The sequence below is a fragment of the Erpetoichthys calabaricus genome, chromosome 14, assembly GCF_900747795.2.
Source record: "Erpetoichthys calabaricus chromosome 14, fErpCal1.3, whole genome shotgun sequence".
Classification (NCBI taxonomy): Eukaryota; Metazoa; Chordata; class Cladistia; order Polypteriformes; family Polypteridae; genus Erpetoichthys; species Erpetoichthys calabaricus.
Genome location: NC_041407.2, coordinates 22,692,018 through 22,706,742, shown reverse-complemented (window position 1 = coordinate 22,706,742; position 14,725 = coordinate 22,692,018). Strand labels below are relative to the sequence as shown.

Below are 14,725 nucleotides of genomic sequence, written 5' to 3'. Positions count from 1 at the left end.
ACTCAATAGGGCAGGCCCATGGGACCACAGCTCCAATGCTGCCCTTGTGGGTGTTTCAGGTACTTGCATGTTGGGATGCAGTGTACAGGGTGGACGCTCTCCCCATAGTGGACCTTCCAGTCCCCTGAGTCCACCCTGGATGCTGCTTAGTGGTTATAACGAGTCCATAACTGATGTAACATCCTTCCACCTCCACATCCTGACATGGAAAGGAGATATCAAGACCTCCAATAGATAGATAGATAGATAGATAGATAGATAGATAGATAGATAGATAGATAGATAGATAGATAGATAGATAGATAGATAGATAGATAGATAGATAGATAGATAGATAGACTTGAAAGGCACTATATAATAGATAGATAGATATGAAAGGCACTAAATAATAGATAGATAGATAGATAGATAGATAGATAGATAGATAGATAGATAGATAGATAGATAGATAGATAGATAGATAGATAGATAGATAGATAGATAGATAGATAGATATGAATGGCACTATATCAGATAGCTAATGCAGTAGTGTCCATACTGGCTGGGGTGCAGCTTCATCCATCTCCTCATGTAACTTATATAAGTCTCCTATCATGCCATTTTGGATTACTGACTATATAACATACCTCACAGCAACATTTTATATAAATCTGCACTGCTTTCCAAAACAAAAAAGTGCTGTGCCCCTCAGAGATTAAAGACTTTGTGATTATTTGTGAATATTACAGATATGCGATGGCTGCTACTAGTCAGGCTGCTACTTGTACAACTCCTGTTGTCTCAGATCCACTCGATGCATCTACAGTGAAATGGCATGGGGCAGTGATGGAAGCAGATATAATTAAAGGGTAGAATGGGAATTGGGGACAAACAGGACAGTCATTTACGTTAAAAACCTTTGAGTTCCTAAAGCCGATTGGAAGAAGATGTACCTTAGTGAACCACAAGAAGTCCTGCATGATAGAACTGGAGTAGGAATCATCAATCTCAACGATAGGTATCTGATCTTCATTGGTCACCAGAATATTGTCTTTGTGGTAAACCACAGCTGCTACATAGAGACCCCTAGAAAAAAAATTAAAAAATGATTAAATTTCCTATATGGAAAAAATGGAAACTAAAAATTTGGTAGGCATTATCTCCTGCTGTAAATTATTCCCGACATGAGACTGAAACATGGCCTTCATAGTCACAGCCCTGCTGTGGTTTGGATACATGAGCAACTTAGCCAAGTGTGAGTACAGAACTACACTATCGAAGCCCAGCATTAAATAAATGTGCACACTGAGCAGCATTTCACTATAGACAGAACTTATTATTTCCTTAAAAGATGGCTTTGGGTGAACCTCCCTACTCCATTACTATTCTGTAATGTAGTCTTATATTAGAGGACACGCTAAACAGAGGAAAAGATTAGTGCTGACAATGGCAATTTGTTGAATTATACTGTATCATCCACCTAATTAATGCAGGAGATGTTCACACATACTGTACACTCAGGCAAAATCAGCATCTCACTGGGAGGTCTTGCAGTCTTAAATTGTTCCCCTTTCCACACTCTGCGCCGCACATTCGTTTTTGAGTTCTCTCGTCTGATGCATCGTCATCTACATTTCTTTCATTTGTCACCCTCCGTGTCAGCGCCCACTACCATGGCACCAGGACCTGCTTTTTCTTTTGAAGACGTCACTGACTTGACGATTTACTTCAGGCATTTCTGACACACTTTATTTTGGGTTTCAAATCAGCCAATTAAAAAACAGAATGGTATAATGTTCCCTAGGCTGCTAAATTCTTGAAGTCTGTGTTATAAATGTTGTTTATTTAAACATTATAAAATAAAATACAGTATATAAAACATTTTTTAAGTAAAATGATTTTATTTACTTTAGTTATAAATGCACTAAGAAGCAAAACATAAATTCTTATGTCTAAATAAAGTTGTGGGGCGCACATAAATGAATTGATTTCAACAATTTTTTAAACTTATTTAGTATGGATGGCAATTACAATGGTGTTGTTTTTTATATTTTATGATGAAAGTAGCTAATCTATTATTTGATTAAATTAATTTAGGTGTGCCCCATGATTTTATTTAGTCACATATAACTACGAAAATTGTTTGTTAAAGAAAAAATATTTTTTGCTTTTTAGTGCATTTATAACTAAAGTAAATAAAATCATTTTACTTAAAAAAATGTTTATATATTTTTTTATTTTTTACTTTTTAGTTTTTGAGTATTTTGGAAATGATTTTTCTTTAATCATTTTTCATGAATGGGAAGCTTCTTTAAAAGTATTACATAATATATCTTCTTTGCTGCGGTGGGTTGGCACCCTGCCCAGGATTGGTTCCTGCCTTGTGCCCTGTGTTGGCTGGGATTGGCTCCAGCAGACCCCCGTGACCCTGTGTTCGGATTCAGCGGGTTGGAAAATGGATGGATGGATGGATCTTCTTTGCAGAATTATTTGAATACGAAACAGAATTCTATTTTGGTCTCTGTTTTTCTATTTGGGCTCTTATGGAATTAGTGCTCGGTCGCTGCGAAAAGGAAATACCGATGACAGAACGGCAAGCTTACGGCAGAACTTCCTCGTCGTGATCATCACGACGACTCCTTCACAAGAGTAAACAAGTAAAGTCAGCCTGCCTATTTACCGACTCCACTCACTAGAAGAGGCAAGTGGGGACAATCTGATGCGTCTCTCACTCATATGCTCCTATATCTCTCCATATTCTCCCTCTCTGTCATTGTTGTGTGTGCATTAATTGGAATCGCCTAACCGTTGATGACGGCGAAATTTGTTACGTAATTGGATCAGTTTTGACAGATTATTGTATTGTCATCGATACTGAGCATGTATGCAAAATTTGAAGAAATTCGCTTCACCAAAAGTGGATTTAGTTGTAATATTTGACCCAGACAAACAAACAGACAAAGGAGTCAAGTTAAATAAAATTGTTTAAAAATGAACACAGATATTTTAATGAGGAATACCAGAAGTCCCAGAGTGCAGTGGTACAGGAGCTGAGATGTAGGTGGCCTGTGGCACAAATTAGAACAACTGTGATGATTACAGGCCATTTCAGCTTAACAAACTAGTCCTTGCCCAAAATAACATCAAGTTGAGAGCTGAATGTCCTTGATGTTCTACGCTCCACTACACTCCACCCATTGTTCCACTTATTTAGTCTCATTGACTGCTGTGACCATACACTTCCATGTGTCGAGGGTTCTCTGCCTGAAGAAAAACATTCAAATATTTAGCCAGTTTCCAACTGTGACCCCGTGGTCTTGTTAAAGAATTTATTTTAGAGTAAGAGCTGGAGTCCATTGTACTAACTTCTTTCATAATTGTAAACACTTTGATCATTTCCAGATCTTAATCTCTGCTTACTTAAATGGAACAAGTTAACAACTTCTCCAGTCTCCCCTCATAGCTCATACCAGTCAGTCCAAGTGGAACTTCTCTGGACTCGCCCTGCTATGACTTTTGTTGTTAAATGGAGATGAAAACTGAACACAGTACTCCAGGTGAGGCATCCTTACTAAAGTACTGACCTGAACGGCACGCATTCTACCACGTCACCTATCATCCTCCTTGCCTTCTTGATTGCTTCTGTCCACTGTCTTGATGTACACTAGATAGTGATAGGTCCAGTGTGATGGTTAGATGTTTCTCATAAGGCATCCTTTCAACTTTCAAACCTCCCAATGGGTATTCAGATCTACAGTCTCCGCTTCCTTTATGTAATACTTTACCTTAAATTTCAGCTGCCACAAATCTGCACAAGTCTGTATCCTGTCCAGGTTCTCCATTATCTGCCCTTCAACCTACTCTGGAATTATTTGCTTGTTATTTATATTCCTTTTCAAATGTTATAGATAGATAGATAGATAGATAGATAGATAGATAGATAGATAGATAGATAGATAGATAGATAGATAGATAGATAGATAGATAGACTTGAAAGGCACTATATAATAGATAGATAGATATGAAAGGCACTATATAATAGATAGATAGATAGATAGATAGATAGATAGATAGATAGATAGATAGATAGATAGATAGATAGATAGATAGATAGATAGATAGATAGATAGATAGACTTGAAAGGCACTATATAATAGATAGATAGATATGAAAGGCACTATATAATAGATAGATAGATAGATAGATAGATAGATAGATAGATAGATAGATAGATAGATAGATAGATAGATAGATAGATAGATAGATTTTAATTTTAGTGTAGTAGGCAGGATAAGATAGATAGATAGATAGATAGATAGATAGATAGATAGATAGATAGATAGATAGATAGATAGATAGATAGATAGATAGATAGATTTTAATTTTAGTGTAGTAGGCAGGATAAGATAGATAGATAGATAGATAGATAGATAGATAGATAGATAGATAGATAGATAGATAGATAGATAGATAGATAGATAGATAGATAGATAGATAGATAGATAGATAGATAGATTTCTTAATATACTGTATATATACTAGGGGACTCTACCCCCTGCTCACTTCGTTCACCATTCCCCAGGCGGGCGCTATGCGCTAGCCACTTCACGGCTCTGCCACTCATGTATGGGGAAGCAGATGTACAATTTCAACAGATTATTATTTTCATGGGAATTGTTACATATGCATAATAGAACTAACTATTTTACATTACAGTGAGTAATTAACCATAGTAAAAAATAATAAAACGTAATAAATTGAAAGAAAATGATGTTTCATGCTGTGTTAGAGGTATTCATTGCGTTATACGTATTCATTCTGTTTGGCTTTGAAATTAACACACAAATACTTTTTAAAATTACACTTTTACTGTAAAACTTCAGTAAAAACAATATTTGGAATTAACTTTTCGTCAATATTGCTTTGAATTTTGATTCCGTGTTTGGATTTACATCGTGACAATGCAACGTATAACTGCTCATGAGTGAATATTGTTCTCTCTAATAAATAAACTGACTTTTTCGAATGTTTGTCCCTGTGATTTGTTAATTATCATAGCAAAAGCTATTCTAACAGGAAACTGTAAACATTTTAATACGAATGGCATATCAAGATCTCCTTTGGTATCTGATGTTATCCGCGAAAGATGTACTACATTACCTTACTTGTGGCCTGTTAAAATTTTACATGTCAGAATTGTTCGACCAATTTTGAATACAACTAATCTTGTCTTATTGCATAGCCCATCACTCAGTCATAAATTACGTAATAATATTACGATACATCCTTCTTTCTACAGTAATTTATTGGGAACTTAAAGTGAGGAAAACAAAATTTTTTAAGAGCTGAGAGCGCAAGAACGGTGTCTGACAAAAGCATTCACACGAATGAGAGGTGAAAGGACCGTCGGTGTGGGCCATTAACCTGAAATGGTGAAGAGATTGAGAGGTGGGACTTGAAAAAATCTCTTGGAAATAGTTTCGTCTCGTCTCAAATTTTCTTTTATAATAGATATATATATATATATATATATATATATATATATATATATGCATACAGTATGTATATACACATATACATGTAGTTACACACATGTGATTAGGAGGAAGCTGAATGGACCAAGTGGAGGTCCTGGTGGGGTGTGTTAAACCTGCATCTGTTGTCTCTGCAGGCCTAATATGGGAAAACCTACCTGATTTAACATCAACAATGTCACTTCCATTTCCACCGTCCAGACTGACGTCACTTCCAGTTCTGGCCCTCGATGACATCACTTCCAGTTTTTGCCTTTAAAGCTGCCATCTTGTCACTACTGATTCAGTTCAATCTTGGAACTCAACCAGAGCACTTCTACGCTTATTTGAATACCCTTCTTGCAACCAGGGAGAATATAAGGGTGGCTGCCCCAAACCTTTTTCATGTTTTGAGACTCATTCTTTCACAATATATATGTGTATGTATATAGAAATAAATAGATAAATAAAGAAATAAAAGCATTGTAGCACTAATCCCTGGGGCCAACCACCTAATTCTAAAAAAGTCCTCCTCACCACTACTCCTGTGTTTCTACTAATTTTCTTCCCGCCTACACACCACACCTTTAATTTCCACTTGTTTTAAATTGAACTTAAGCACAGGAAATGATGAGATTTGGTTAATGAAAAGTCCACACTCACCCACCTTTTTAAAATCTTCACAAACTTGTTTGAAGAATGGAAAAGATGCTTCAGACTTCTAGACACGGACTGCTTGCGGCTTGGATTCTGCACCTTGGATGGCTCTGAGGAGGATAGCAGAGAAAAGGAGCCTGCATTACAAGATACTCTATGTCCACCAGCCAGAACCGAGGCCACCCTTTGTTTAATGTTCTTAATGTTTCTGACGATAATAATTATAAATCGAAAAATCTACTGCATACTGTTGACTAGAGGAGGGTGAGGAGTTATTCCCTTCTTTTTTGTGATCAGATCATTAGAATTACCCTTGTAGTATCTTGTAGTAGCAGGATCTTGTAGTATGGGTAACACTTCAGTTCAGGAACTGCAAAGATGCATTTATTACCCATTTACTTTTATGTGACTTTACCAGACCTTAACAAAGGCTTCTTTTAGTCTTAATTATGGTTATACGGTATCAGTAAAGTGCCTACTCATCTCTGTGCAGTATAGCATTTGATATTCTGGTAAAATTACTTATTTTTTATAGAATTCACATGCCATATATTAAAGCATGCTATATCAAAAGAAATGCATCTCACTTAAGAGACTTCTGACCATTTCAAAGTGCAGTCATTTCAGTAGAGATGAGCAACTGCTGTAGTGATGCTTTGTAAGTGTCACTGAAACCAAAAGGAGCCTTGGCTAAGGTCTTGTGACATAAGTAGTGGATGCATTTTTGCAGTACGTTAACTAAAGGGTTAATGCATTGTGGCACGCGGCTGGGGGTGGTACCCAGCCGGGACGCCCAGGAGGACTGCGCCTCCTCCAGATCACGAGGGGGCGACCGCCCTGGTTGCTTTGGGGACCACAGGTACCGAGCTTTGAAGCTTGACCCTGTAGGGGCCCGTGGTCACCACCAGGGGGGCGCCCCGATGCCTTGGCAGCCCTGGAGAGAAGCAGGGACACCCGGAGATGCAGACAGCACTTCCGCCACACTGGAGCGTGTCGGTGGAAGATTGCCGGGAATCACCTGGAGCACATCCGGGGGAATATAAAAAGGGCCGCCTCCAGTCATTCAGAGTGAGAGTCGGATGAGGAGAAGGACAGAGCTCAGGTGGAGAGGAGAGGAGAGGAGGCAGCCTGAAGAGAAAGGTATTCGAGGTTGGCCTGGACTTTGGGGACTTTTGGGGGTTTTGGGGTGCACTTGTGTAAATATGACTGTAAATAAACGTGTTGTGGGTGACGTCAACATGTCCGTCTGTCTGTGTCCGGGCCGGCTTCCGCAGAATATAAATATATAGTAACTATAAAAGGGTTTAAAAACAATCTTAACTGGGTTAAAAAAATTAAAGTTTTATAAAAATGAAATGTTTAAAGTATAAATGATAGATAGATAGATAGATAGATAGATAGATAGATAGATAGATAGATAGATAGATAGATAGATAGATAGATAGATATGTAAGGCACTATATAATCGATAGATATATATATACACAGTGCATCCGGAAAGTATTCACAACACATCACTTTTTCCACATTTTGTTATGTTACATCCTTATTCCAAAATGGATTAAATTAATTTTTTCCTCAGAATTCTACACACAACACCCCATAATGACAACGTGAAAAAAGTTTACTTGAGGTTTTTGCAAATTTATTAAAATAAAAAAACTGAGAAAGCACATGTACATAAGTATTCACAGCCTTTGTCATGAAGCTCAAAATTGAGCTCAGGTGCCTCCTGTTTCCCCTGATCATCCTTGAGATGTTTCTGCAGCTTCATTGGAGTCCACCTGTGGTAAATTCAGTTTATTGGACATGATTTGGAAAGGCACACACCTGTCTATATAAGGTCCCACAGTTGACAGTTCAAGTCAGAGCACAAACCAAGCATGAAGTCAAAGGAATTGTCTGTAGACCTCCGATTCAGGATTGTCTCGAGGCACAAATCTGGGGAAGGTTACAGAAAAATTTCTGCTGCTTTGAAGGTCCCAATGAGCACAGTGGCCTCCATCATCCGTAAGTGGAAGAAGTTCAAAACCACCAGGACTCTTCATAGAGCTGGCCGGCCATCTAAACTGAGCGATCGGGGGAGAAGGGCCTTAAACAGGGAGGTGACCAAGAACCAGATGATCACTCTGTCAGAGCTCCAGAGGTCCTCTGTGGAGAGAGGAGAACCTTCCAGAAGGACAACCATCTCTGCAGCAATCCACCAATCAGGCCTGTATGGTAGAGTGGCCAGACAGAAGCCACTCCTTAGTAAAAGGCACATGGCAGCCCACCTGGAGTTTACCAAAAGGCACCTGAAGGACTCTCGGACCATGAGAAAGAAAATTCTCTGGTCTGATGAGACAAAGATTGAACTCTTTGGTGTGAGTGCCAGGTGTCACGTTTGGAGGAAACCTGGCACCATCCCTACAGTGAAGCATGGTGGTGGCAGCATCATGCTGTGGGGATGTTTTTCAGTGGCAGGAACTGGGAGACTAGTCAGGATAAAGGGAAAGATGACTGCAGCAATGTACAGAGACATCCTGGATGAAAACCTGCTCCAGAGCGCTCTTGACCTCAGACTGGGGCGACAGTTCATCTTTCAGCAGAACAACGACCCTAAGCACACAGCCAAGATATCAAAGGAGTGACTTCAGGACAACTCTGTGAATGTCCTTGAGTGGCCCAGCCAGAGCCCAGACTTGAATCTGATTGAACATCTCTGGAGAGATCTTAAAATGGCTGTGCACCGACGCTTCCCATCCAACCTGATGGAGCTTGAGAGGTGCTGCAAAGAGGAATGGGCGAAACTGGCCAAGGATAGGTGTGCCAAGCTTATGGCATCATATTCCACAAGACTTGAGGCTGTAATTGCTGCCAAAGGTGCATCGACAAAGTATTGAGCAAAGGCTGTGAATACTTATGTACATGGGATTTCTCAGTTTTTTTATTTTTAATAAATTTGCAAAAACCTCAAGTAAACTTTTTTCATGTTGTCATTATGGGGTGTTGTGTGTAGAATTCTGAGGAATAAAAATAATTTAATCAATTTTGGAATAAGGCTGTAACATAACAAAATGTGGAAAAAGTGATGCGCTGTGAATACTTTCCGGATGCACTGTATATAAGGCACTATATAATAGATAGATAGATATTGTGACAGATTGGGGGTGCTATCGCTCCTTTGAGCCCTCGGACCAGACGCCAGACACCAGATAAAAGTCCAATATGGCTTTATTTTATAATAATAATGTGCACCAAGCACCCTCCACTCCACAATACTCATAAACAAACAATACAATTCCCAATAATCAATAATCCTCCACTCCTGTTGCCACCCTTCCTCCGGACTCAGCTCCTCCGTCTGGGATTTCCCAGAGTCCTTTATAGTCCATGACCCGGAAGTGCTTCTGAGCCCTCAGTCCATGTGATTATTCAGCACTTCTGGGTCAGGTAAAAACTCCTCATTTTTCTTCAGCCCGGAAGTACTTTATTTCTTCTGTCCTCGTGACAGGGAAGTACTTCCGGGCTATACAAATAATACATGTCCTTGAGCCTCCCTGCAGCATCCTCTGGTGGCCCCCATGGTATCCAGCAGGGCTGTGAAGGAAAACTCCAAGTTCCATGATGCCCTGCTGGAATTCGGGGCATCTCCATGCTGCAGGAAGTGCTCCACCTGGCGGCTTGGGGGTATTGGCTGGGATAAGCTGCCAGCCATAGTCCACAATATGTAAGGCACTATATATTATATAGAGATAGATAGATATATAAGGCACTATATAATAGATAGATAGATAGATAGATAGATAGATAGATAGATAGATAGATAGATAGATAGATAGATAGATAGACTGTGTTCTGAAACAAATATGTAAGGCACTATATATTATATAGAGATAGATAGATATATAAGGCACTATATAATAGATAGATAGATAGATAGATAGATAGATAGATAGATAGATAGATAGATAGATAGATAGATAGACTGTGTTCTGAAACAACACACAATTTTGTGTGGCCGTGACATAATAACCTAAATTGAAAAATCAAAATTAAAACAATATTTCAAAAACAAATGAACCTCATGGACAAGCTGAAGGTTTAAAATCCCCCAACAGTAGTAAATGACATTAAAAACAGGCGTCCCTGACACTCTCTTCTTCTTCTTCTTCCTTTCATGGTGTTCTTTATCACATAATCAGCCTGTGTTATTTGCTTGACACTCAGCAGATGTCGTTGATCTTCTTTCTCTTCCCACTCCGAGGCTTCATTTGCCCATTGCTTTGCCATTATATACTGCAGAGCTTTCCATGGTGTCCACCACCTCAAATGTTTTGAATTGTCAGGACTGATCTTGTCATAAGCTTTCCATCAAGACCAAGATCGAGGTTCTAGCCCGAGTAGTTTGCACATAATCTCGCGACAGACAGACAGACCTCAGCATTTTAGATGTATATTGATTCCACTGAGCAGTTTCTTCCAATCTGAAGTCTCTCGTTTCCAAAGCTCAGTTTCTAACATGTCGCAGGGCTGAACCCTTTCAATTGAATGTCTGCCAAGTCTCAGCTGCCTGTCGAATGTCCCATCAGATCAGATCAGATCTCCTCTTGGAGGTCACTGTTAAGATCACACCTCCCCCAACCTCTGGGGGTTCTGCCACCAAGGAAACAAACAAGAAACAAAAAAGGAATGTTGCATAACAAATGCCTTTTGAGAAAAAGTTTTTCATCGTACGCTTGACATCCCAGAATCAAAACAGCTTTGCTGAATGATTAATGTAGGGAAAAATTCTCAAAATACATGATGATCACCCGCACTGCACCGAAATGAAATTGTCCTCCAGGGTTCACTGCAACCAGGCGGTCCTGTGCCGGCAGTTATCACTTAGCGCTTAAGCGGATGTCGTGCAGCTGCTGTGATCCCGAATGCCCGCATTTCAGTGATGCCAATCTTCAGACGGACTCTTACTCAAATTGAGCGTCACACGATTACTTTCAGGCAAACAGTGAGGCAGACAGAACAATTAATTGCGCTGAAAAACGGTTGATATAATTGGCGCTGTTGTCAGAAACATGTAATCTCTGTAATTTCGCCATGCTGCCGTAGCCCTGCTCTGCGCAGATCAAGGGGAGACTTTGTTCTGCTGAGTCATGTGGGTTTTTCCAAATGATTAGACACAGCAAGACATGTCCTTTTTACAAATTCCTGTGTAATTTTTGTCTCATCGCAACAGATATCCATATTTCTGGCTTGGATAGCAAAAAAAAAACAAAAACGGAATGAACGTTCTATACTGGCCCCCCCTCCCCACGCCTATCCTTCAGCATCATTTCACAGTGTTTAATGGAAAAGATGAAGGGGACGCTGCAGAAGAAAAGGCATGAAAGGAAAAAACAAGAACAAACATACAGTAATGTCCATTCACTGCCAACTTAAATGACATCTAGTGTCCCGCTAAAGTGTAAAATGAATAAGCACCAGCTCTCAATCTTGGCAACCTTTTCAACGGCTTTCTATATCCACTCCCAACAACAAGCCCTTCTCAGTTTCTACCAGAAAAACCGTGCCTTGTGTCCTCGTGTTTGTATTTCCCTAAAGGGCTGCAATGTTTCTGTTGGTAATCTATAGCTTAACTCAATGAGATGGTGTAAGTGGTCGGAGGGTAAAATAATCCACTTCACCAGTAAATATCACGTATGGGATCATTTTCAAAACTTTATCTTTGCATTATCCGTAGATTCAAAAAGTCTCTAGAGCCCTTCACTCTCTGCACCACTTTATTTAATTTTAAATGGATCAGTTTGCTACGTCCCCCCATTAAACTCCCCTCAACAACCCACAATGACAAAATGAAAACATGTTTTTGTAAAAAAAAAGAAAAAATGAAAAACTGAAATCTGTCGCTTCTACAAGCATTCAGACCCTTTACAGAAGCCCCATTTGGCAACAATTGCAGCTTTGAGTCTTCTTGGTAAGGCTCTACAAGCTTTGCACACCTGGATTTGGCCACATTTACCCCAATCTTTTTTTGCATGCTGAACAATTTAGTGGCTGCTTAATTGTTTTTCATTGTCTGTCTGTTATTCGAATGGAATTTGACCAAGGATGACAGGAAGGGAGCAGCAAAATATTTTTATACATTCCAGACAAAGGGGTGGCATGGTGGCGCAGTGGGTAGCGCTGTTGCCTTGCAGTTGGGAGACCTGGGGACCTGCGTTCGCATCCCGGGTCCTCCCTACGTTATGTTTGCATGTTCTTCCCGACATGCAGGTTAGGTGGATTGGCGATTCTAAATTGGCCCCGGTGTGTTTGTGTGTGTCCTGCGGTGGGTTGGCACCCTGCCCGGGATTGGTTCCTGCCTTGTGCCCTGTGTTGGTGGGGATTGGCTCCAGCAGACCCCCGTGACCCTGTGTTTGGATTCAGCGGGTTGGAAAATGGATGGATTCCAGACAAAAGGCTCATTGAGAAAAAGTCGTCAACAGATGTTTTTGGATTCTGTTTCATATCTCTATACGGCTGAATGTTAATAGCTTTTAATATGGAATTTGTTACAGTAGCAAATGGACACATGTCAAACTGTATGAAACTCATGACAGCCAAGGTAGGAAGGTGCATTTAATACCGTCATACCTAACCAGCTGATCAAAAAACTCTAAGCACTAGGACTTGCTCCGTCCATATGCAACTGCTTACTGGATTTTCTCACCAACCGCCCCCAGTCTGTCAGGATGGGCAAACACACATCCTCCACCCTAACCCTGAGTCAGTGGCGTAGCTCGAGTTCGAGCCACTCAGGGTGGGGCGGGGCTTCAATTTGCCGCCCTCCAACGTATCTGAATATGTTAACCTATTTAAATAGAAAATTAAAATGACGCACAGAGAAAAATTAAGATACATTTTGCATAGATTTATTTATATGCAAAGAAACGGCAATATTTTTTCACATATATTTATAAGCATCAACTAGTCAAGAATATAGTATAGACGCACTGATAAGCCGTGTTCTGATTATTAGTTTAATATAATTACGCTGCGAAAACCAGAACCGGTGTGGTGTACGAGTGATAGGTGGGGATGAGCAAGAACGCATTCAGATTGATAACGAAACGAAATTATACATTGTGAATTAGTTGTTTATCTTCCTATAAATTATTATCGGTGTAATGTTTCTGTTTATTTTTGTTATTGCCTCATAAATTTCAACTGCCGTGTCTGATGCCGTCACAGAAGGACTGTCTGAAAATGATTTTTGAAGCATTTGTGTCATTCATGAGCGATATTTTTCCGAACCCTGCTGCTTACAAGTGAAGTGTTCCGAGCGTTTTGGCCAATAATGCCGCCCCCAAACAATGTGCTGCCCGGGATGGATCGCCCCCTCCGCCCACCCCTATCTACGCCACTGCCCTGAGTACTGGTGTGCCGCAAGGATGTGTACTAAGTCCCCTTCTCTATGCACTCTTCAACCGTGACTGTCAATTCATCCACCAATCAAACATTATTGTTAAATTTGCGGATGATACGACTGTCATCTGGCTTGTAACAGACAATGAAGCTGCATATAGGGAAGAGGTTCAGAATCTGACAGCATGGTGCAACACCAACAATCTGGTCATAAATACCAAAAAAGACTAAAGAAGTCATTCTGGACTTTAGGACCACTAAAAAGACCAATCACAGTCCGATAACAATCAATGCAGATGCTGTGGAGAGAGTTCCCAGCTTTAAGTTTCGAGGAGTCACCATCTCAGAGGACCTGTCCTGGGCTGATAACAACTTGGCTATAATAGGCAAAGCACAACAACGCCTCTATTTTCTCAGGAAGCTAAGGAAGGATAATTTCTATAGATGCACTATAGAGAGCATCTTAACTAACTGCATGATGGCCTATGCAGGTACGACAGCTGCACCAAAGCTGCTAAAGAAGCCCTGCAGTGGGTCGTAAACACAGCAGAGGCCATTATTGGGACTGAACTGCCATCACTCGAACTCTCGTATAAGACTCGCTGTGTGAGAAGGGCCAAAAACATTCTCATCCTGGAAATTCTTTATTTGAGCTCCTCCTGTCAGGCAGACGCTTTCGGTCAATCTGTGTATGCACAAACAAACAGACTAAAAAATAGCTTTTTCCCATCTGCCATAAACTTTCTGAACTCTGAATCTCCTCAGTCTGAGATCATTTATAATTGAACATGTGCAATAAGCTATATTGGTAATGTGCAATATACTAATCCATATTACTAACCGAGAATAAACCGGATACGGACGCAGGTACACGGCGATGGGACCATGAGACGTACTGTGCAGGCGCCTACAGCGCGCGTCTCATAAACCGCAAGCGAAGTCTTATCCACCGCGAACGAAGGAGTCACGGCCCAAAAATGAAAGAGCTCAACTAACGTGAATGAGAAATGAAGCAACAACGCGCCAATAGCTAACAAGTAACGATACAGCCACACAAAAAAGAGGATTCTGCGCTGCACCCCAGAGTCAAACGGAAGAGGCTACGGAGGCCACACAGGTCCACAAAGATAGTACGGAAGGCGCGGGAAAGTACGAAAGGCGCAGGCGTCCAAAACGTGCTTCTGAATAGGACA

The 14,725-nt window shown here is 40.3% G+C and overlaps 1 protein-coding gene across 1 annotated transcript in view; it reads right to left on the bottom strand.

The window, feature by feature from the left end:
• Positions 1-14,725, bottom strand: part of ankfn1 (ankyrin repeat and fibronectin type III domain containing 1) — a 514,783-nt gene that overhangs the window by 31,758 nt on the left and 468,300 nt on the right. The window contains exons 12-13 of the mRNA XM_028818514.2: positions 6,160-6,259; positions 933-1,065 (exon numbers count right to left, since the gene is read on the bottom strand). Coding sequence (XP_028674347.2) covers positions 933-1,065; positions 6,160-6,259 — 233 coding nt within the window. The remainder of the gene's footprint in view (positions 1-932; positions 1,066-6,159; positions 6,260-14,725) is intronic.